At 29.1% G+C, this 22,928-nt stretch overlaps 6 protein-coding genes and 1 long non-coding RNA gene across 9 annotated transcripts; 5 read left to right on the top strand and 2 right to left on the bottom strand.

Annotated features, from left to right (window-relative positions):
• Positions 1-29: 29 nt before the first annotated feature.
• Positions 30-1,100, top strand: rtp (MORN repeat-containing protein retinophilin). Its single transcript, XM_011061329.2, has 4 exons — positions 30-180; positions 370-553; positions 646-755; positions 902-1,100. Exons 1-4 carry the CDS (start codon positions 171-173, stop codon positions 1,048-1,050), a joined length of 453 nt encoding a protein of 150 aa, XP_011059631.1. The 5' UTR covers positions 30-170; the 3' UTR covers positions 1,051-1,100.
• Positions 1,101-2,633: 1,533 nt separating this feature from the next.
• On the top strand, positions 2,634-3,709 carry CPF1 (cuticular protein CPF1). Its single transcript, XM_011061330.2, has 2 exons — positions 2,634-3,041; positions 3,154-3,709. Exons 1-2 carry the CDS (start codon positions 3,030-3,032, stop codon positions 3,547-3,549), a joined length of 408 nt encoding a protein of 135 aa, XP_011059632.1. The 5' UTR covers positions 2,634-3,029; the 3' UTR covers positions 3,550-3,709.
• Positions 3,710-3,911: 202 nt separating this feature from the next.
• LOC105149125 (uncharacterized) lies at positions 3,912-5,346 on the bottom strand. Its single transcript, XM_011061331.2, has 3 exons — positions 5,206-5,346; positions 4,715-4,802; positions 3,912-4,341 (listed from the first exon to the last, which is right to left on the bottom strand). Exons 1-3 carry the CDS (start codon positions 5,212-5,214, stop codon positions 4,166-4,168), a joined length of 273 nt encoding a protein of 90 aa, XP_011059633.1. The 5' UTR covers positions 5,215-5,346; the 3' UTR covers positions 3,912-4,165.
• Positions 5,347-5,911: 565 nt separating this feature from the next.
• On the bottom strand, positions 5,912-9,463 carry LOC105149127 (pyridoxal phosphate homeostasis protein). Of its 2 annotated transcripts, XM_087408793.1 has the most exons (6): positions 9,112-9,463; positions 8,582-8,939; positions 8,231-8,472; positions 7,993-8,139; positions 6,589-6,779; positions 5,912-6,319 (listed from the first exon to the last, which is right to left on the bottom strand). In XM_087408793.1, the coding sequence occupies exons 1-4, from the start codon at positions 9,202-9,204 to the stop codon at positions 8,053-8,055; spliced, it is 780 nt and encodes a 259-aa protein (XP_087264919.1). In that variant the 5' UTR covers positions 9,205-9,463; the 3' UTR covers positions 5,912-6,319; positions 6,589-6,779; positions 7,993-8,052. The 2 variants fall into 2 exon arrangements, with proteins under 2 accessions (XP_087264919.1, XP_011059634.2); XM_011061332.2 differs by having other exon boundaries at positions 5,912-6,779.
• Positions 6,145-7,490, top strand: LOC147908736 (uncharacterized). Its single transcript, XR_015545970.1, has 2 exons — positions 6,145-6,254; positions 6,613-7,490. It is a non-coding gene; the product is annotated as an uncharacterized LOC147908736 (long non-coding RNA).
• A 142-nt stretch (positions 9,464-9,605) lies between the features above and the next one.
• LOC105149129 (uncharacterized) lies at positions 9,606-13,179 on the top strand. The gene is made up of 4 exons (XM_011061333.2): positions 9,606-9,763; positions 9,857-10,206; positions 11,243-11,505; positions 11,739-13,179. The coding sequence occupies exons 2-4, from the start codon at positions 10,124-10,126 to the stop codon at positions 12,329-12,331; spliced, it is 939 nt and encodes a 312-aa protein (XP_011059635.2). The 5' UTR covers positions 9,606-9,763; positions 9,857-10,123; the 3' UTR covers positions 12,332-13,179.
• An 837-nt stretch (positions 13,180-14,016) lies between these two features.
• Positions 14,017-22,007, top strand: LOC105149141 (uncharacterized). 2 transcript variants are annotated; one of them, XM_087408780.1, is made up of 10 exons: positions 14,017-14,549; positions 14,807-15,117; positions 15,391-15,952; positions 16,125-16,356; positions 16,453-16,649; positions 16,743-16,853; positions 17,912-20,797; positions 20,876-21,117; positions 21,213-21,465; positions 21,586-22,007. In XM_087408780.1, the coding sequence occupies exons 2-10, from the start codon at positions 15,038-15,040 to the stop codon at positions 21,640-21,642; spliced, it is 4,620 nt and encodes a 1,539-aa protein (XP_087264906.1). In that variant the 5' UTR covers positions 14,017-14,549; positions 14,807-15,037; the 3' UTR covers positions 21,643-22,007. The 2 variants fall into 2 exon arrangements, with proteins under 2 accessions (XP_087264906.1, XP_087264907.1); XM_087408781.1 differs by lacking the exon at positions 21,586-22,007 and having other exon boundaries at positions 14,018-14,549; positions 20,876-21,132; positions 21,213-21,256.
• The last annotated feature ends 921 nt before the right edge of the window (positions 22,008-22,928 follow it).

Raw genomic sequence — 22,928 nt, 5'->3', positions numbered from 1 at the left:
TGTGATTGTTTTTATTTACGTGTCTAATCCGTAATATACTTTCCCGAGCATCTCCCAGGGTCTCTTTATATTTGTTTATCCTAGATATCTTTCTTAATTGAATAAAGAATTGATTTTTGTAAGTGGATTAAAATCACAGCTAACTTAAATGCGTTCAGTACAATGCAGACATGGGCGACGGTAAGAATATGTGATTGTAACATTTACTTCATTTGTTTTAATATATAATTAAAATTTTCTTTTATTTATTTAATTGAAATATCATTAATTATACATGAAACGTTGAGAAGAAAAGGCGTTTTTTTTTTATTAAATAGAATAGAATATTTGATTTTCTTATTTTAAATACCTATGTATGTGCATCTACAGGTGTGGCAAAGAATGGTGCATACAAATATGATGACGGTACAAAATACATTGGCGATTGGAATCGTAGGGGTCTAAAACATGGTGCTGGTCTATTAGTTCTTGTGGATGGAACGCGATACGATGGAGCATTTCAAAATGGATTATGCTCCGGCTTGGGAGTGATTGTATTTCCCGATGGAGCAAAGTAAGTTTTAGGCAGCAAATTTATTTTAAAATTACGCGTTTCACTCAGAATGTCGTTCCATATATATTTGTACAAGACCATTCTCTTTTTAGATATGAAGGAGAATTTATGCAAGGATGGTTTCACGGCCATGGTGTGTTCTGGCGAGCCGATGGAATGAAATTTGAAGGGGAATTCCGTGGAGGTCGTGTCTGGGGCTTAGGTGCATAATTAAATTGATAATTTATTATTAATTACTTTATAGTTTTACAAATAAAGTGCTGCAATTTATTCTGACTATCGGATTAGATATAAACATAATTTTTAATTGTAAATTATTATTATACAGTTTTTATTTGTTAACCACAGGTTTAGTGACTTATGCTGACGGATCACATGGATTTCCGAGAAACGAAGGTTTTTTTCAAGATTGCAGATTAGTAAGGCGACGACGTTGTCCTGATATAGTGCAGAAGGCGCAAAAAATTTCTATGATGGCACGTGCTCAATGTTATTAGTGGAAATAGAATAAATTGTAGATGTATAATAAAAAAGAGTATATAATTCATCAGATTATATTTTTCTACAATCATTGGTATTATTTTCATAATAATAAAAGTTGTATTATATAATATTATAATATTATAATATTTGGATAAATCTTATTATTAATATTTTTTTATTTTATTATGCATATTTAATCTTCCCCATATTATTTACCAATAAGTAAAATTTCTCAATGTTCAAATATCAAGAATTCATACAGAATTGGAACAGGAATGCAGATTTATAAAATAAGATTTGTAAAATTAAGATGCTGATAATGTCATTGATACCAGTTTCCTGAATACAGTATGAAATGTAATTGTAACGAGTTACGCCCCAAAAGAAAAAGTTTGAGAGGGAGCACAAGGCTAGACTACTTTCCGCTCAGAGGCGTGGCCAAGCCGGATGTTCCAGTTTTGAAGACGAAGGTGCGGCACCAATCGATATAAAATTCACACATATAATGTTTTAATATAACAATATATGAAATTTTATATAAAATTTTGTAAATATTAAATTGAAAGCAAAACAAGAAAGGCTACACAAGTTCTTCATATTGCCTTGCTTTATTTCTTTTGCTTATATTTTATTTGCAAAAATAAAAAATTTTGATATGTGTATATAATTTTCTAAATATATAAATATGTACATATATATATATATATATATATATATTAGGTGTAGTAAAAAGAAATCCATTATTTTTCCAATAGATGGCTTTAGTAAATCACGCGTAGACGAGATACAGATTACTAAAGCCATCTATTGGAAAAATAATGGATTTCTTTTTACTACACCTAATATATATATAAAATTCGCTTTAAGAATGTTTCACATATTTTTCAAAATGATAACAAAATTATGAAAAAATTATAGATTATTCTAAATCACATTTAAAAATAAACAAATTTACAAAAACGGTTTATTATCTATTATCTAAAGATCATAAGTTAAATAAATAGTAGTATTTTTTAAATCTGTGTTGCATTAAATGTATGAAAATATATTATAAAATATGACAAAAATCTCAATTTTTTAATATAAATACATAATGTATTCAAGATTATTTATGTATAGCGTTACATTGCGATGAACTAGTTGTAAATAAACAAAACATTAATTTTTTTTATACTTTGCAACTAATCAGTGAATCGGAATGAAACTGCATAAGTTATTTTGAATATTTAAAGAACTTATAAAAAAATTTAGATTTTTATTATTTAAAAAATTTTAATTTTTAACAATAAAAAATTAATAACAAATACAACAAATAAAATAAATAAACGGCAAAAGTGTTATTAAATAGAAATGTAATCTTATTCACACAACTTTCATATGTATACAGTTTATTTGAGGTATAAGTGTTAAATACATTTCCAAATTTAATTTTCTTTGCAAGGATTGTACGTGTGATACATCTTTAAGTCTTATAATAAATAAGAAAATTCAAAATTTGACTCCTTTTTTAGAACGAATTTCTGATTGAACGAATTTGATTACTGCGCATCCTTGAAATTGTTTAGGTCTTTTATTTTGTTTTGTCTTACATTACACTATGTGTAAACTGTGAATGTCTTTAGAAGTTCGATACATTATCATGAAATAATGAGATTTTACAAATTTATAAAGTTTGTTAGAGATAGAGATAGATAACTAATATTATTTCGCATGTTATAGATAAGAGAAAACATACCCACATTTTAAGTACTCATAAATCATCGTAAGGGCATAATGACTTAACAGGGAGTAAGACGTTCGGAGAATGGCGTAATATTAAGAATATCCTTGACCCTATATCCCACCATGGCGAACTGAGGGTACCGAAAGATTTCGTGTGTCTCGTCGTTTGTCCGCCAAGTATAAAAGTACCGATTGTCATGGATTGTAGCATTCGTATTTCGGTTCAGACACGATTAAGGATCACATCGCAGGATCTTCCCCGCATAACATAATGGCAGCTAAGGTATGTACAATGAATTGCAATGAATAAGATTTTATCTAATATAAGGAACCTATTTATAAGAATAAATCTGTGTTCTTAAAATTTTAAATCATTATTGAAAATTCTATTTTAGCTATTCGTAATCATCTGCGTTTTGGCTGTGGCTAACGCCGGCTATATCGGACTGCCTTCCGCCCTGCAGTATATCGAGCCGATAGCGCACGTTCAACCCGCTATCACGTCGACATCCGATAATATATTACGTAGCCACGGTAATCTGGCGCAAGTAGCCACGCAAACGAAGACCATCGACACACCTTTCTCTAGCTCGAGCAAGGCTGATATCCGTGTAACTAATCCTGCTGTCACTACCTATGCTCATCTTGCTCATCCAGCCCCGTTGACTTATGCTGCAACCGCTATACCAGCGGCTGTGCGTCCGGCTGCTCTTGGAGTCGCTTACTCGCCGGCCGTTGAGGTATCTCATATGAGCTACAGCAGCCCGATCGGAATTGCTTATGCTTACTAAATCGATCACATCCATATCACGGGACTTTATATGATATAATATACATATATTTATTCGAAAATCCTCGATACTTGTAACTATACACTTCTGTACGTGACAAATTAATGACACTACAATGTAAATAGTTACGCAATAAAAATCTATAATCTATATAATCAAAGCTTCATTTTTCAATCCATAAGTCTAGTCGTTTTCTTAAGAGATTGAATTATAATTGTAAATCATAAGGAGATAAGATGTGCGGCAGAAGTTACTATCACACGTGTTACGCATATCATTTTATTTTAGGAAAAGTTTAATTTAAGAGTAAGAAGAAAGATGCTTGGGAATAAAACATGCTTTCTGAAAGAACAACATTCATGTATTTTATATGAAATTTTATTATTTCATGTTTTTTTTTCGCGGCGCTTATCAATAATTTATCAACAATTTCAAGTGTTGGGACGGAGGAAAAATGTTCTAATAGAAAAAGGAAAGAATTTTGTGAATATTGACTTTAGGGAGAATTGCGAAATGCATCAACAAATTTGTATGTATCTGATATTAAAGACAAGGTACATTCTGCGATGTGTAGTTGGTGGGATAATGGCGAGTTTTTTATCAATATAAAAAAGATTTAGCCTAGCTTAACTCCAATGGGAGCGGCACCCCAGCTGTTACCCCATTTAGCACCATTCCATCCAGCATCACCCCAGCCGTTACCACCCCATTTAGCACCACCCCATCCGGCACCACCCCATCCAGCACCACCCCATCCGGCACCACCCCATCCAGCGGCAGGAGCCCACGCAGCTGAAACAAATTTATAGCGAATGTTAGATTAGGTTTGTTCTTTTTGCATCAGTTCATCTTTTTTTCTTTTCTCTCTGGAGAGGAGGAGGAAAGAAGAGGAAGAAAGATGAACTGGTGCAAAAATTCAGTCAAAAAAAACAGGGTCACATTATTATAGGTAGACGAAAAAAAAAGCAGAAAAATAATTCACATCCTCTAACGACAATTTATCCGTAATAATGATAATTTATTCGTAATAATAGTAGCCTTAAGCCTATCATTCGTGTAATACACGTGATTTTGATAGATTTGGAGAACGATTTCTAAAATCGTTAATGTAGGATATTTAACTTTTTTAGTCTTATATATCATGTGAAATAAGAATTATCCATACTTTTAGCGGGAACAGCAATTGCAGCTGGTGCGACCCAGCCGGCATAACAGATGTTTACAACAGCCAAGAGGCCGAACACCACCAAGAGCTGCAAAATTTAATAACACTTATTTATCTTAATTAATTAAAACTTTCGAAATATTATATCTTATTATTTATTAAAATATTAACTGGTCATTTAAATTCGTCTTTTCAGATTACATTATCGTGTCCAATCTCTTTCAAGATAAAAATATTAGTTTTATATATATGTTGATAATCGTGTCGATTTTGTGTTTTATGAAATTAATACGTTAATAATCATGTAGTGTATGAGTTATACATTTTTCTTATAATTAATACAAATATTATAATTTTAGGAAAGTATAATAATCTGTAATCTTAATTTAAAGCCTCATTATATATATTTTTATCAATTTCTATAAATTAATGAATATGAAAATTATGCAAATAATAATAATTAAAACTGTTTCTGTTTTGAAGGCACTTACTTTGAACATGATGATTGTTTTTCTATTTCCCGTTGAAACACGAGGAACGATTGAATGCTCTTAAATCTAACAGTCTATTTATACGTGCTGAAGAAAACCTGTCCAGTGTGCATGGTGCATTTTTTCCAAAAACTTCTTGTTGTAAATGTACGAATGCCACTGTTCATAGTAAGGCGTTATTGCATCATATAGTTATAAAATTTATATCTTGTTAAGCTATGGAATATATTTTACGCCTTCAATGATTGCGCGGGTTAAGGTTCTAATATTGTTTTCTTGCAATCGTGTGCAAATGATATTCGGAGCGCAAAATCGTATGAATTTTTGTCCTGCATGTATGTGTAATATGTGAAAATCAGTACCTTTTTTTATATGTCAACATTTTGCATTTCATAGTAGATTATTAAAAAGTGAAAAAACAAAAAATTATAATGAAATTGCAAATAGATTATGTATTTTTAAATATTGTTTTTGAATTCTCGAGTGTGTTCATATGATCGATGCATTCATTTATTATTCAAGTTTTACGTCCGCTTATACTATTTTACACACCCCATCACTTTAAACATAATTCTTTTTATAGTTTCAAACAATGCTTTGCATTCATTTTTATAATCAGCAAATAACTCTGTGTGTGTAAAACATATATATAATTTTTAAAATAATATAAAAAAAAAACGTAAAAGAAATTTATAGTGCAATATAATCGAGTATCAATAAATGTTTTATTTCATATCATGCTTATTTACACTTACATACTAAAACATAAACTTATAACTTGATTTCTCATGTCACTTTTAAATTTATATGCAATATCGTGCATATCTCGTGCTTCGCGTATGAATATATTACATCACGTGGACTACAGTGAGCACCAATCTCCTCATTTACGATTGTCTGATGCAAGTTTACATAAAGTTGCACAGGAGCCGTCTCTTTATTGATATATATTATAGGAGCAACTTATGTTTAGATTGATTTGATTTTCTTTATTTTCGTTATTGCTTGCGTGTGCACAAAGAAGCATGTAAGAGAAGCACATTATACGAGTCTTCTCATCTAAGTCTTTTAAATTTCAAATTATTTTTTAAAATAATACACAAATTGTGTTCCCCTAAAATACAAAGAATACCTTCTCAACAAAATAAAATTTCGTGAATTTTTAAAAGTACCGGTTATAAGCAAAATTGCTTTCGAGTAATGTGTGAAAGAATTGTTTATCATTGAAGAATGCATAAAGTAATAAAACGTGTTTAAAATTTTAATTTCAAAAAACGAAATTCTCCAAAATTAAATAGAGAATAATTTCTGTCATAATTTTAGAGACAAAAGATGGCAGCACGAAATTTATGTAAAAATATTCAGTAGTTTTGTTATACAAACATCTTTTTAATTCTTGGTATATAGAACGTAGCGCTTCAGTTTTGACCGATCAATCACTGCTGCTGGGCAAACAATGTTGCATACGACCTGTGATTTTGTGAAGAAAGTAACTGACTGACTTCCATAACTTTTAAGAGCAGTAACTTGCGTAATATTCGTGACCTTGCACAAGATACATTTGAACCATGCTCCTGTAAAAAAAAAACGGTGAAGGTGACCTACATATGTGTGTCCGTACGACATAATGAGGCTGAGGATTGGAATTGGACCACGCCCTTTTATTATATCAATATTATATGCATAAATTAATAAGAATAAATTAATAAAATTTATTTTATTTTATAAAATGTTATATTTATATCAATTATAAAATTTGATCTAGAAAGGTTTGAGAGAAGAGTGGAAAAATTTATGTAGTAGTATTTACTAATAATTGCTATCCAGTTAATATAAATCTATAAATTAATCTATAAATTAATCTGAACAAAGATAAGAAGAAATAAAACAATTTCTATTTCTAAAATGTACATATAATTCCCTATTATAAAAATATCAGATTTATATTAAAATAAAAGATAAATATATTTTTTTTCTTAACTTATTTTAACTATTAATTTGTAGATAGATTTCACTGATTGTTAAGAATTTCTATATCAAGTTCATATTATAATTTATTACATTTTATTATTGAGACATACAAAATAAGGCAGGAAGTTACCTACAAAAATTCCTTGTAGATTCATAAGGTAAGAAAGATCAAAAAGATCAAATAACTAATTTATGCTTGCTTAGTTTATAAAATTGAAATTAAGTATTTATTTACGAAATTCGTGGAATTTATATAATATATAGTCTTTGTAATTAAAAAAATGAAATAATACAGTTATCAATATAACATATAATAGAGCATAAATTTAATTCTAATATACCTTAATGATCTTTATTAACACTTTACACATCATTACATTTATTTTTGTAATCGTTATATATATATTTATATATATATATATATATATATATATATATATAAAAATAATGCAGTCCTTACAAATAATTTTCTCTATATATAATAATTTTCTAAGGTTTCTTCTTTCAAGACAATCATTTTCTTCTAAATTGTTATACCTTCTGTATAATTGCACTTACACTGATCAGATTAAAGTAATAAAAAAAAAAATGAAAAACAGAATGCATATTATTTTGTAAATCAAAATAAAAATAAGAATTTAGGAAAGATCTTAAAAATATAGCAAACATTCAATTCTGATAATCTTAAAATATAGAGAAAATTAACTATATTTGCTGCAAAAAAAATATTTGTAATACACACACACACACACACACACACACATATATATATATATATATGATACATATATATATGTTAAGATAACAAATATATACCTATACATCCTCTTTTTTCAAGACAAAATTGATTTATTAATATATTTATTAATATATCAATTATATTATATCTTTTTGATTATTTTTTTGTGGTCTGGTGCCAAAAATGACACTTCCTACTCTCACATTTGTACTGCCAAGTTCAATCTACAATAGAAAATAATAGATGCATTTCATATAAGAACATAAACTCTGTATATATTTTAATATACTGTTTACAATCATCCAAAGACCTTACCGCATGTTCATAATCACTGGACATGCCCATTGACAATTCAATATCTTTTATATCAATTCCCAATTCATCATGTATCTTTTCTCTGCACTTTATTAAACAAATAAAATCAGGATTTGGTCCATCTTTAATATCATACCCATACATTCCTATTGTCATAAGACCCATAAAATTCAAATTAGAACAATTCTCTACGACATGTTTTACGAGCGTTGATAGTTGTGCAATATCACAACCATTTTTTTCTGTAATTACAATTATTTTTATACAGATAATCCAAAAAAATGTATTGAACTGAAAATTACTTTATTCAATATAACCTTCTCACATAAAATATAATAAATAATTTATTACCCTTTTCTTGACTTGTGTTAACTTGTACCATGACATTTAACTTGTCATTGTTCTTTCGAAATCTTGGCCATGAATTATTGAGCGCATTTGCAAGTCTATCACTGTCGACAGTTTCAATGATATATAAATTTGGTATACTTAAAACTTTGTTGACTTTATTTCTTTGTAAATGGCCTATAAAGTGCCATTGAATTTGTTTACATTTTTCACGAATCAATGGGCTGAAAGCCTTCTCCACTAACTCATTTATATAATTTTCACCAAAATTTCTTTGACCAGCCTCATATGCGGATACTATCGAGACAGTAGATTGCAATTTGCTAACAGCTACTAGTCGCGGTTCATAATATTGATACTCCTGCGAGAATGAGATAAATATTTTGATCCATGCGAGTTAACCTTTACATTAACGAAAACGCAATGTTCTCTATATAACTATTTAGCGCATTTAAAAAATGTACTAAATAGTTACATACATAAACTTATATATTTAATTAATACTAAACACTAAATGCACGGAAAAAAAATACCGATGTTCTCTTCGTGGCAGCATATGATATCTTGTCGCAAACAGATTTCAAATTTGCTGCCACTTCTGCCATACTGTATTTAAATATTGCCATAAATTGTTTCTTGATCAGTGTGTATTCTTTTCACTTATCTAAAATAATAAAATTGCTTTCTTTCTTTTTAATACGGATATATCTTTCCCTTTCTATTTGCGTTTTTCCGAACTTTTATCTGTCTCACGTGTTTAAAGCGCACAGTAAACATTACGCAAGACAACAATCGAATTTCGATAAATTTTGGAACGTAATTGCAATAATCAGGTTAAATCTCTAGTGTCATACTCTTAGGGGTTCCGCACAATAAAAGGAACAGAGAACAGAGAATAAGAATCTTTTCAACCTATCAGAAATCATACATTGTGGAATACACAGTTTCTGATAGGTTGAAATTCTTATTCTCTGTTCTCTGTTCCTTTTATTGTGCGGAGCCCCTTATTCCCTAGTATTTCTGCGATTGTGCGCATGCACCATCAGCAGCGATTTGTCAGCCATTATAGCTATCAACATGGCGTAATCTTATTATTATCAATATTGCGTTTATTCATTGCTATTTCTGTAAAAGTGGCAGGTTATAATTATGAAGATTATCATTATTTTATCCATGAATAAGAAAGTGAGTATTGATTCATCTCACATATCTGTTTTCATTGTATGTTAATAATGTATTTTTATTTTTTCTGTATCCTAAACATTTGCGAACTTGCAGATTAATCGAACGGTAACTTGGTCGAAATTCTAAAAATTGAATTGCTGCTACTAATTTCTTGTATTATACAACTGTACAAACAATAGCACGTATACCTATACCGATCTTGTGAGAGATAAGATGGATAACAAAGCATCATCTTTTGGCATGTCATTTTGTGAATTCGTGTATCAGCAGATACGGTAGTGTCTGTACTAAGAGCACACGTAATTATTATTTAACATAAAGCATTCAAGTTTGCTATTTGATCTATAAAATTACACAAAGATGGGTACTTCGAGGCAGCAGGACAGATCTCTTGGTAGTGGAATTTCATTGCCACAATGGATGAAAGGAAAAATGGATAATAGGTAGGTTCTGTCTCTAATAAATTTTATCATTGAACACATTTTATGGAGATATTTTTATAATAATTGTATATCCAAATAATTATTATAATTACTAGCTATGACAACATCAGAATGTTTGAAGTTGTTATTGCATGCATTTGATACTTGGCCAAATTGGCTTATGTGTTATTTATAGTTAAGCAGTGTTTGTATATATTCTTTGTTGGATAAAGTGTTTCTTATAAAACTATACAGGTATTATTATTCTATACAAAATATCATATGAATGAGATCAAATTCATTTAGTTGACAATTATCTGAAGTACTTGTGTTAATAAATATTAATATATATTAATCTTAATATTTATTATTTTGCGTTAATGTAAAAATTATGGCCTTGATATGATTTTATATGTAATCTAGTAAATTATTACAAATTCTGTGTTTTAGGATGTGTTCAGATTCTTATCCAGGGCTGCATTCGTTTTGACACTTACAGCGTTTTTTGAGTCAATTGTCTTTGTTTAATATTTAATGAACAAGGATAAAATGGCGTTTAAAGCATTGTGAGCACCAAAGCGAGTACAGCCAAGGTATCATTTTATCCTTGATTAATATTTAGAATAAGGCTAATATTTCATTTCTCTTATGGTTTCAAGTGTTTTGATTAACCACAAGATAAAGGATTTCTAAAAACTTCAAAATTTTTTTATTCTACATTCTCGAAAAATTGGTCATACAAATAGAATATTAACCCAAGAATGTTATGTTTGTGCATTTTTTTCGAATAACATTTTTTATGCCTATTAATGTATTCTTTAAACCTGTTGGCTATAAGATAGAGAGATCCTTTCTGTTCTGTAGTCATTTGTCATATGATTTGTCCAAAACGCACAAATGAAATCTTATTCTGATAAGGACAAAATGATATCCGAGTGGCACTCAAGTGGGAATCTGAACATAGTCCTATGTATTGGTTTTAGTAATTTACTAGATTACATGTGATCTAGTATAAAAAATTGCATCATATGCTACAGGCATAATATATTTTTTTTAGATTTGATTTTGACGAAGCTGCATTCAGTCCACCATCTTATGACGATAGTTTCTTTTACGTAAGATATCCAAGATCGCAAAATACTCAACCACAACACGGATTGAAGCACATTGTAACTGAGGTTTTAAACGAAAATATTGCGACCTCTACGAATCAGATAACGAATGAAAAATCCATTTCTGACTTGAAAGAAGTCAAGCAGATTGATTTTAGCAAACATCCATTGCCATGTCAACCGTTTATACCGGTTGTAAATAATACAGGTATATTATCAAAAATTTTGTTTTTTTTTTAAATATGTGAAACACTGATTAACAATATTATGATTGCTCGCGTTCAGCAGAACGTTTATTTTACAACTGTTTTTTTCATTCTAATTGGATAATACTTTTAGATCTAAAAGCATAATCCAATTAGCGCGAAAAAACTTTCAATAATTGCAAAATAAATTTTCATTGATATTATTCTATTGTTATAATGATATATATTATTTTAGCTGGTGGTATTAGAGTAGATAAAGCTTCAGTGAGCGGAAATGTAAAACTTAAATCACAGGGAACGGATGACGGTTTTCATGGTGAACCGGCTCTTTGTGGCAAATCAATCGTTCATGTAGCTAGTCAAATGATGTCTGGTAAATTCACCAAAGTATTCACATCGGATTCGCGTTCTCAGCAGACAGACAACTCGATGAAAAGTGTCAGCAAATCATTACCAGCGACACCACTAACGTCACCAACAGGATCTCCAGACAGTTCACCGAAAGCACGCAGAAAGCTACATAACCGGTATTTCACTGGTGCATTTGTACCGGATAAAGAAAAATATCAGGGTAATTGGATTTTGGCAAGCATATTAGGTCAATCCAGAGAAGTAATTACAGCAAAGATAGATGAGGAAGATGAGCTCTTTCCAGATATGGAGCCACGCAAACCACTTAATCGAAAAAAATCAATATCATCTCAAAATCTTACATATATAGGGAAAGAAGAAAAATCGGTGGATAAGTCATCTGTTTACGCAAATGTGCTCGAAGCTAAACCATCAGAATTAAGAGAGATGAATTTTTGGTCTCCGACTTCCATGTGAAGTTTTACATTTTGTTTAATTTTTTAGTTATATAGTTTTTAATCATGCTTCTACCAAAGCATATTTAGATGAATTTAGTTTAATTCCAAGTTATTAATGCACATAGTTGTAAATTTAGCTCATCATAATACTAACTTGACAACATTTCATATGAGATTGATATATCATTAGATATTTTAATTGGATTCTTACGAGTTTTTGTAATCTTTTAAAAATGACACAGCATTATTTGACTATTTAAAACACTACAGAATTGTTTTATAATTGTATTTAAAAAATGTCGTTATCTCCACCATTTCTTTCCGTTATTGAACATGAAAGAGAAGTATATGTTAAAAAAAAATAATTTTCTCTGTATTATTATATATTCGTATTACATAAGTATTGTATTTGCGTACTTGTGTTATCTATGCTTATGCGTACTTGTGTTATCCATGCACTCTCAAAAAATGCTTTTAAGGATTGAAAATGCAATATGGTCTGTTAATTAACTTACCTATTCACGAATATCGATATATTAATAATTACTTATTCTTCGTACGTTACATATAAATCGTGGCATAACTAAAATGCATCAAATGTATCAAATCTTGCAAAATCAAGAGATACATTTAAATAACATCCAATGTCCTGTTTTGTAAAATGTGATACAATGACTTTGAAACTGAAGATACTATGAAATATATGTTATATTGTACAACTATTATAAATTCCACTACTATAGATTTGCACGAAAAGTACCGTTGAAAGATAGATTTTTATCAAGCACAGATGAGTTATATACGAATACATACAACCTACGCTAATTGAATTTATGCCAATAAAAAAATAAAATAACATTTTAAACACTTCTTATTCTCATTATTTCAATAAATACTCGTGCATGAATGCAATTAAACTATTATTGGATGATATTTAAAAATTCAAATCTTAATGATTATGATTAGATTTTATATTAGATTAATCTTAATGATAAGAGAGATAAATGTTTATAAATAAAATTATTAACGTTCAACAATAAGAAATAGAAGTAATGGCTATAACGGTTAAAACTAAATCTTTACTGCTTAAATAATTCAATCTAAATTACTATATATGTATACTATATATATATATATATATATATATATATATATATATATATATATATAAATAATATGTGTGTGTGTGTGTGTGTGTGTGTGTGTGTGTGTGTGTGCGGTGTATATGTATGATGTATATGTGTGTATGTGTGTGTATATATATATATGTATGTATATATATATATACATATATATACATATATATACATATATGTATGTATATATATATATATATACACATGCATATATACTATATTTATAATTATTCAAACTGTGCGCCGAATTGGTTTTCCAGACTTATAAACGCAATTAAACTGTAGTAATATCACGAATTAAATTGACAAGCAATTTTTAATAATTTGATGCTCAAAATACTTAGATATTTTAAATTAGATGATAAGTGATTTTAAACAGATTGTAGAGATTAATTATTTACTTGATGCTGATTCAAATGACTGAAAGGTCGAAAGATTCGAAAGTCGAAGCAGGTCACCATGAGCAAGCGAGAGTAAAGTCCCTAGATTAGATTAGGTTAATATCACATGTGGTCTGTTCACGCGATCCAATTCACACTCACACGTTTAAAAATCATTTCATCCTTGTGTTTGTAAAATGTTAAACAAAGATAAATGATGCTCATAAGCGTTGTCAGCAAGAATTGGATCATGACTGTTTTCTGTTCCTGCACTAGATTGCACTAGAAATCTCTTTCTCGCTTTCGACAAATATTAAACATATTGGGTCATCTAAAAAGTATCCGCGGTTTTTTGTCACTAGATGTGTTGACCATCAATACCATCTAGTGACAAAAAGCATGGCTCAGGAATTACTAGTCTAGATAACTCTAGGGTGCATTTTTGCTATAATATACGTAACGTAGCCTAAATCTAGAGTTATCTGCGTAATGCCTGAATGCAGTTCATTATAAGATCGTTATTATCTCTGTAATCACGTTGATATTATTTTAGTATCCTTCTCTCGCACGATCTCTGTGAAATGCTTCATGATCCCACGGACGAAACGCACAGAAAACCACGTCAACTTAGAAACACGCCGCTACAGAAATATGTTCGACTCGCGGCACTTAGCATAAGCCTTTTATATGCTGGTGCAATGTATATTTCCTGGAGAAAAAAGTAGGTTTATATACTTACGTATAAATTTTTAAGACAAATCTACAATTTACGTTATTTATTTTCCAATCAATTTCGGTGTAATATTTATAATTATTAATATTTATATATTCGGTGTAATGTTTAATTAGTTCATCTGGTGAACATAAGCTCACCAAGGTTGAATGTACTCTGTTTTAATTTAATTTAAAACAGAGTTTTAAAACACTTTTTTAAAACACTGTTTTAATTTAAATTTAATATGAAATTTTGTTTTACAGTGTCGTTCCATTGTTAAATGACGAAAATATAATCAGAGAATTCACTCTCCCAAAAGACGAGAGAGAAGAGTTAGAAAATTACATTACAATTCCATTTTTGAGAGGTATTATTCAAGAGGTAAAAAAATTGAATTATAGACAACAGACTAAATCTAAAACAGAAGTTGAATCGGAGGATATGCAAGCTAAAGCTGAATAAACAATAGAATATTCGAAGTTTACATAACAGTAATGGACGTTGAAAAGAACGGATTCTGTAAGCCTAGTAGTTTAGAAGGAAGATTGAGATTAAGAAAAAATGATAAGGAAAGGTATATATTATAACATATCAAATATGTTATATTAACTTTTGTAGTCGACTTAATAATATAACATGTATCTTTTTAATATTATAACATATAATGATAAAAATATATTTGAAGTATAAAACATATCACATGTCTTTATTATTATATTCTTTTTTCCTAAATCAAATGAAATTAAATTTGCATTTTGCAAAGATATTTATTCTTTGTATTAATAAAAGCTATTTGAATCATCACCTTGGGATACCTTTACTAACATAAAAATGTTCTTTTATTTAGTACGGATAACAAGGTTCTTTCTAACAATAATGAATCTAATACGGATGATACTGCTTGTACATCCCAACCTGCATTTGATGACAGTATATTGGATTTTAAATCACCAAAAAGAATACATTCCATGCAATCGAAAATTATTAACAGTAATAGATTTCCAGATAAAGTAAAAAAGAAAGTACTCCATTCTAAACCTAAAATTATTATAAGTGAAAAGAAATCTAAAAGTGGAAAACCATTACAGAATAAAAAGATTTTTCGTGATGTACAACAACCATTAATTGAATCATCTTTTTTTAAATCTGAAAAGAAAGAAATAGAATTACCACAAAGTTCAACTGCTGTGAAAACTGCTTTTGTATGTCCATTGTGTTTTAAAAGTTTTAAAGATGAAAATTCACAAGCTGTACATATGAAGAGTTGTGCTATGAAAAATAACATATCTACAAAAAAATTAATGGATGCTGTGGAATTGCAAGAACGACAAGCTGCAGAAAGAAAATCGTTGGGCCTACTCTCCGCTCCTATATTACAAGATAAAAAGAAATCTGCTCCTCGTAAAATAGTAGGTATTTAATTGTTTGAATATCTACAAAATGATGATTTTTAAATTACCAGATTATTGAAGCTTGATGCTAATTTTAATTGAGATAATTTTCTTAAAACTTAATTGAATTATTGATAAGACAATAATACAAATATTTTTAGATTAATCGATTTAAATAATAATTTTTTAGGCATCGCACGATGATCCTGATCTTCAGCTTGCTTTAGCCCTTTCCAAATCTCTATATGAAAAAGAGGAAATGGAAGAATGGGATGAAGTTCAGATTGTAGCAATATCCTCTAATCCATCAGTGTCAGATAATGCAGAATGTCCTCAGAAAGCAACATTGCAAAATTTTGGATTTAGTAGTAGTAGAAATGTGTTACCAACAAACAATTTTCCCACCAGTAGAACTAAGAAAAGTAATTATACGTTATATTAATTGATGCAATTGATAAACTTGCATCTAATAAGAAATATATATTTTAATTTACGATTTTATGTTTTTCTTTTTTAAGGAAAGCCTATTGAACCAACCATTTTGCAAAGACGTACAGCTCTAGAAAGAGAACGTATTTTAACAGAGAGAATAGCTGAGATACTTATGGGTTGTAAAGATTTTACTCAAAGATCTCAGGAAAAAGTAGAAGAGTCTAATGGCGTTAAAGAGAGGATTGATATAAAGAGTCAATTACTTCAACAATTACGTCAAATTGTAATTATGTTTTATTTTTTATATAAAAAATTATTTTCTAATTCGAATATCAGTGGACTTTAAAATATATGTTATACATATATTATTTTCAAGGAGAATACATTGTGGAATAGGACAAAACTAATTCTAACTAAAGATATATTTTATGTAAAACAACTATCACCTCAAATAACACCATTAGAAAAGAAAGAGCAGAAATCAAATGTAAGTTATTATCTATTGACACATAAGTTATATAAAAAAAAGTACAAATTTAAAGTATAAGTTAAAAAAAAAATATATATATACATACAGGGTGTTCCATTTTAAAGGATCCATTCAAATATTTCAGAACTGTGTTAAAAAATGTTTCAGACAAAAGTTTTGTGACTTCGAGGGGGACGAGATGATATTATTGGTTGACCTTGAATGGCGTTGTAAAATCACTTTGAATTTTTTAAATAGAATCCCCCATTTTTCATTAGATATTCTTGTAGCTTACCTCGAGAATTTTTCAAAATTCTATAATAAAATTTTTTTTTATTAAATACTTTGCGAATTATAGGACTTGAAAGTTATAGTACGTCGGCATTAGCATTGCCTAAGGTGTTTGACCGGCTAAAACTTCTTGAATGTTGTTTAGGATCATGACCTGAATAACATTCGTCAAGATTAATGTCATCGGAGGTTGTAGCTCTTGTTTTCATTTCTAGTAGAAATGAATTTTAGTGCAAAAATGAAAATAAAAGGAACAACTTCCTCTATAACTTGACAAATGTTATCCAGGTCATGATCCTGAACAATTCAAGAGGTTTTAGCCGTCGGTCTGGTAATGTTAATGCTATAACTTGCAAGCTTTATAACTCGAAAAGTATTTAATGAAAATGAATTTAATTATAGTGTTTTGAAAAGCTCTTGAGGTAAGCTACAAGAATATCTAATGAAAAATAGGGAGTTCCATTTAAAAAATTCAAAGTGACCTTACCTTGACCTTGAAAACGCCACCCAAGGTCAAAGCAATGATGCCATCTTGTGTCCTCCTCGAAGTCACAAAACTTTTGTCTGAAACATTTTTTTATTTAATGCAGTATTTCTGAGATATTTGAATAGATCCTTTAAAATGGGACATCCTGAAAACTATTATAGTCTCGACATTCTGGTATTAGGATTTTTGTCTTATTTTTAAGTCAGGAATGTGTTATTAAAATTTCACAAATTGTGGGACACTCTGTATATAATAATAATATATTTAAAAGATATAATAACAGTGTTCTGCTTTATAGGAAGAGAAAAATGTTATAAAGCTTATGGAATTAAACAACGAAAGATCTTTAAATAATGAACAAATGCAAGAAATAAAAGAAATACAGGACATTATAAAAACAACGGACACTAATGAAGCATTAACAATTTCTTCAAATATTAATATATGTTGCAAAGAAAAGCAATTCCTTGACAATTTAGCTACAAGTTGGAGAAATATATTAAATGATAGTTCTGCAAGTGATATTATTGTGTTCGTTAGAAATAGCAAACACATATGGACGCATAAGTTGGTTTTCTATTCACGTTGCGCAAATATTTTACTTGATGTAATATCTAATGATACAGAGTTCTCTACTGCAAAAGAAAAAATTTGTTGGCTTGATACAGACTATGATGTCGCCATGGCCTTTTTAGAATTTGTTTATTGTGGTGTAATCGATAAGTATTCAAAAATACTTGATTCTCAGATAACTTTATCTGATATTAGAGCTTTAGGAAGGAGATACAAAATAAATGATTTATTTGTTTATTTGCGTCAAAAAAAATTTAAATCTATAGCAGAAGTTAAACATAATTGTAATACTTATGAAAAAAGTACAGAAAATGTACATCCAAATATAGAAACAACTTTCGATGTTTCAAAATTAAATAAATCTTTCAACAAATCACCAAATTATACGCATAATGTTGTGAAAAACATTCCATGTTCTCAGAAAACGCTATTACAAGGGGATGTTAATGATGATTTATATCTTCTTGAAAATAATTACGTATCTGCAAAAAACTTGTGCGTTTTGCAAGATGAAAAAGATACTTCACTGAAATTATCAAAGGAAATGAATTTCAGGAGCAACACACCGACAAAACGAGAAATTAGTGTATCTCCTGACATGTTTGATGAGACATTTGTGACGAAGCACAATGATAAATCCACAGTACACCCTAAAGATTTGGAAGATTCTAATATTCATATATTACTGAATTTACTCAAACAAGATGCAGATGTTGATATCTGTAGTCAAAAATTATCAACTGCAAAACTCCAGAATACAGAATGTTTAGAGTTAGACAAAGGTACATCTACCTGTTTAGAACAAAGTGTAGAAATTAATCCAGATGTTGAATCAAATTCTCTGAAATTTTTTACCAATGATATGCATAACAATTTTTTAATTAATACTTCCCAAAACAGTAAATCTAAATGTAGTCAAGATCATTTTTCAAAGGTAATAAAACAGAAAAGTAATCTCACATTATTTATCGAAGAAATCCAGAAGGAAAACGTGGAATTGGATGCGTTGATAAATGCCACAGAGATGGAATGTTCTGTACAAATATCTCCTATAAAGCATAAGAATCCATTTTGTGTAGATAAATATGATAACTCCAATCTTCAATCTTATGATAATGATGTTGAACAATCAGTTGATACAGAGAAAAAACCCGGTAGATTATCTATAATAGAGCAGCATATGCAGTCATATGCTGTCAAAAATCCAGAATTTTATTCTCATCTTTCTAATGAAGATGTAGAAGATGTTAAACAGACTAATAATTCACACATAGATTCTCTATCATCTAAAAAGATAACAGAATCTTTCCATAATAATATATTAAATTGTACACAAAACTTTACTTCATCAGATGAGAGAAACGTTTCAGAACAAATCACAACTGTACCAGCAATATCTCCACAACATACTGAAACAATTAATCGATCGCTTAGTGAAACCATCTTTGATTTAGAAACGAATGAGGAAGAGATTTCTATGTATTCTAGATACATGAGAGATCATAAGGATAATAGCATAGCAAAGTATCGAAGAGCAATCAGTAGAAATAAGTCAGATGATAATCTATCTAATAAAAGTACATTATCTGATTCCCTTAATGAAGACAGTAATGTCAGTGAGGCTGAAAAAGATGAAATTTTTACTCAGTCTGTTTTGACACAAAAAGGTGCAGATGTAATTGTTTCATCAGATTCAGATGTTGAAAGTATATCTTCCAATATTAGCCATATCTTAGAGAACAATGATTCCAACCGTGAAAATATCATGTCTCATTCTCTGCAACAATCTAGAAAAGAAATAGAAAGTAACAAACAGGATACGACAAATGAAAATAATAGTCAATCTTTCGAAATTAACAAATTTTCAAAAGCAATGACGATGTACTTGGAAGAAGAAAAAAATATTAATAGCAAATTAAATCCAGATAAATTAAATACTACAGAGATAATGTCTATGACACAAAAATATAAATTTAATGAATTAAATGATGCTCAGAAAAAGGAGTCTATTCCAAGTCCGATCATGGTATCCTCTAGCCCAGATTTTTTAAATAATGAAAGCTGCAGTCCAATTCTACATATGGAAAGCTTGTTTCAAGGTAAACTCTGTACCGAAAATATATCAGGATTAGAGGCTTGTAACTTAAGAAAGTCAGCCACTTTTTCTTTTGATTTTGAAGACGATATATATCTTGCAAATGTTGATATTGATAAATATGAGAAACAACATATTTTGGAGAAGAGTCGATCATTTAATATATCAAGTATGAGAGAATTTAATAATAGTAATATACGTAGAAGCAATAATAAAAATAACCATGGAAATATCAAAAGGAGAGATATAGCAGCAAATTATGGAAACTTAGATAATAATGTTACATCTTTGACTCAAAATTTTACAAATGTTAAGAAATTTAAAAGGAAATCTTTATCTGAGGGGCAGATTAATACAAATAAATTACGTAATCAAGGAGTAACATCTGCAGATATGTCCAGACAATTTCGATGTAATTACATTCAGAACATTGGAAATGCAAAAACGCTTAAAATAACTGATAAAGATGTTACACCTCCGCCTGTTTACAACGATATGAGTACTCCTGAATTACACGTAAGTTAATTAAAAATGATAAATCTTTATTTAATTGAAAATATTTTCTTTTTTCACGAGCGAATTATTAATTTTTAGAAAGAGATGAAGAAATATGGATTGAAGGTACAAAAACGTAGCAGAGCTGTAAAATTATTAACGCACATTTATAACGAACTTCATCCTTTAGTGCCTGAGAAAACGATAGGACAGCAGGTCACTGAAATTTTGAGCGACGAAGAGGAACCTCCACTGAAGAAACGAAATGTAGATGATAATAGTTTGGAAAAATCGAGCAATTCAGAAGACAGTGAAAATGAATTGCCTTGTTCTCAAGATAGGTAAATCTAATTAATGTAAATACTAATTAATCTTTTTAACATAATATGACATTTTATATAGATATAATAAAAAAATAACATTATATCTGTTACAGCAATGATAGTGTAAGTCCTACAAAAGAAACACTCAATAAAGAAATGGAATTTTATGAAATCGAGTCATCATCGGTACTGGAGAATTCATCGAATATTACAGAAGCCTTTATGAAACTAATCAATATTGATAAAGCTTTATATAATAAAATATTACAATATGAGCCAGTGAATATTGACCATTTGCGTTGTATGTTGCAAACACATGGATTTAAATGCAAGTTGCCTAATCTCATGAACTTTCTAGATCAACAGGTGCGTTTTCTTTATTATTTTAACACACACACACACACACACACACACGCACGCACGCACACGCACACGCACGCACACAAATGTCAAAAAATATATAAATAATATGGATTTTTATTTTAGTGTATTACATTTTATTCACCAGAACAGAATGCCAAGAGAACTCGCAGAAAAGCATAATTCATCGATATTTATAATTTCCTTATAATTAACCTTAGCTGTGCACACTGAGGTTCCCGAGGCTCCAGCGCAATTTTCCAAATCGAGATTTTTTCGCGTTTCTAAATTTTTTTTTTCTTTGAATCTATATATTTCGAAGTTCCTTAATTCTCTCGACTTTTACACATTATAGGCTTGTTCCTTAATCAATTCTCCACCGATTGAAAAAAAATTAATTGAAATATATCCATTTTAACAGAAGTTATGGTAACAAATATGAATGAAAGTCCCCAGTGTGTATATCTAGAGTGCAAAAAATAAGTGTGTAGAAGGTTAATAAATTTGTATATAATATATTTGTAATTAATAAACATTAATATAATGTATATTTGAGATAGAAAATCATTTATACTTTGTACGGCGCAATATGTAATTTTGTATATGTATGTATACAGCACAGAAAGATTGCAGAAACATTGCAGAATGATAAATGTAGTAATTAATTTTGAAGGATAAATTTATTCGAAGGATAAAACATATATGCATGTGCCCTGAACAAACTATAAATATTATCCACAATAATAAAATAATACAGTAAAATAATCATGGATTAAGTTAATCGCAGTGATTCTTTTTAATTCGGAACTACTCCGAGGCAATTGAAATCGAATAAAAAATAACGTTGTGAAATTTATCAATAAAGTTCGGGCGCTAGTTTATTCTTGCGTTCACATCAGGCATAAATACATCATCGATCACATAATTAATATTTTGATAAATCGTTTTCAGCAATTTAATTACTTCATCCGATAATGATGCATTGATTGTATTCAAACTCGATATTATACAATCTTTTGATTTCATATTTAAAATAAATATAAAACTAGCTAATGAAATGATCATCAAATAATAGATCAATAAATTTTTTATTTAAATATAAAATGAATTATTAATTATTATATCATAAAAACGGTTGTTAAACTAAAAGATTGTACTACATAAATATTGTAAAAACTTATATTTTTATATTATTATTGTAACAATTAAAGAATTAAAGTTTTGCAATGTTTGTGGAACATTACAAGCATATTACTGACATTTTGCAGGCATATTGTTAATTTACACATTTCTATAATACTTCTGCAATGTTACATTGCAAATCTGTAATATTGTAACATTGCAGCAATATTGCTTCAATCTTCTGTGTTGTATGAGTAACGTAATCAATTCATTTAATATCGAATGTCATATATTTCTATTAATTTAATGAACTAATATAATTTATAGAAATTTACATAGAATTTATT

This window comes from Acromyrmex echinatior, chromosome 8 (assembly GCF_024713525.1).
Source record: "Acromyrmex echinatior isolate Ae372 chromosome 8, ASM2471352v2, whole genome shotgun sequence".
Classification (NCBI taxonomy): domain Eukaryota; kingdom Metazoa; phylum Arthropoda; class Insecta; order Hymenoptera; family Formicidae; genus Acromyrmex; species Acromyrmex echinatior.
The sequence above is the reverse complement of the archived record's forward strand: the minus strand, read 5'-3'. Positions and strand labels throughout refer to the sequence as shown.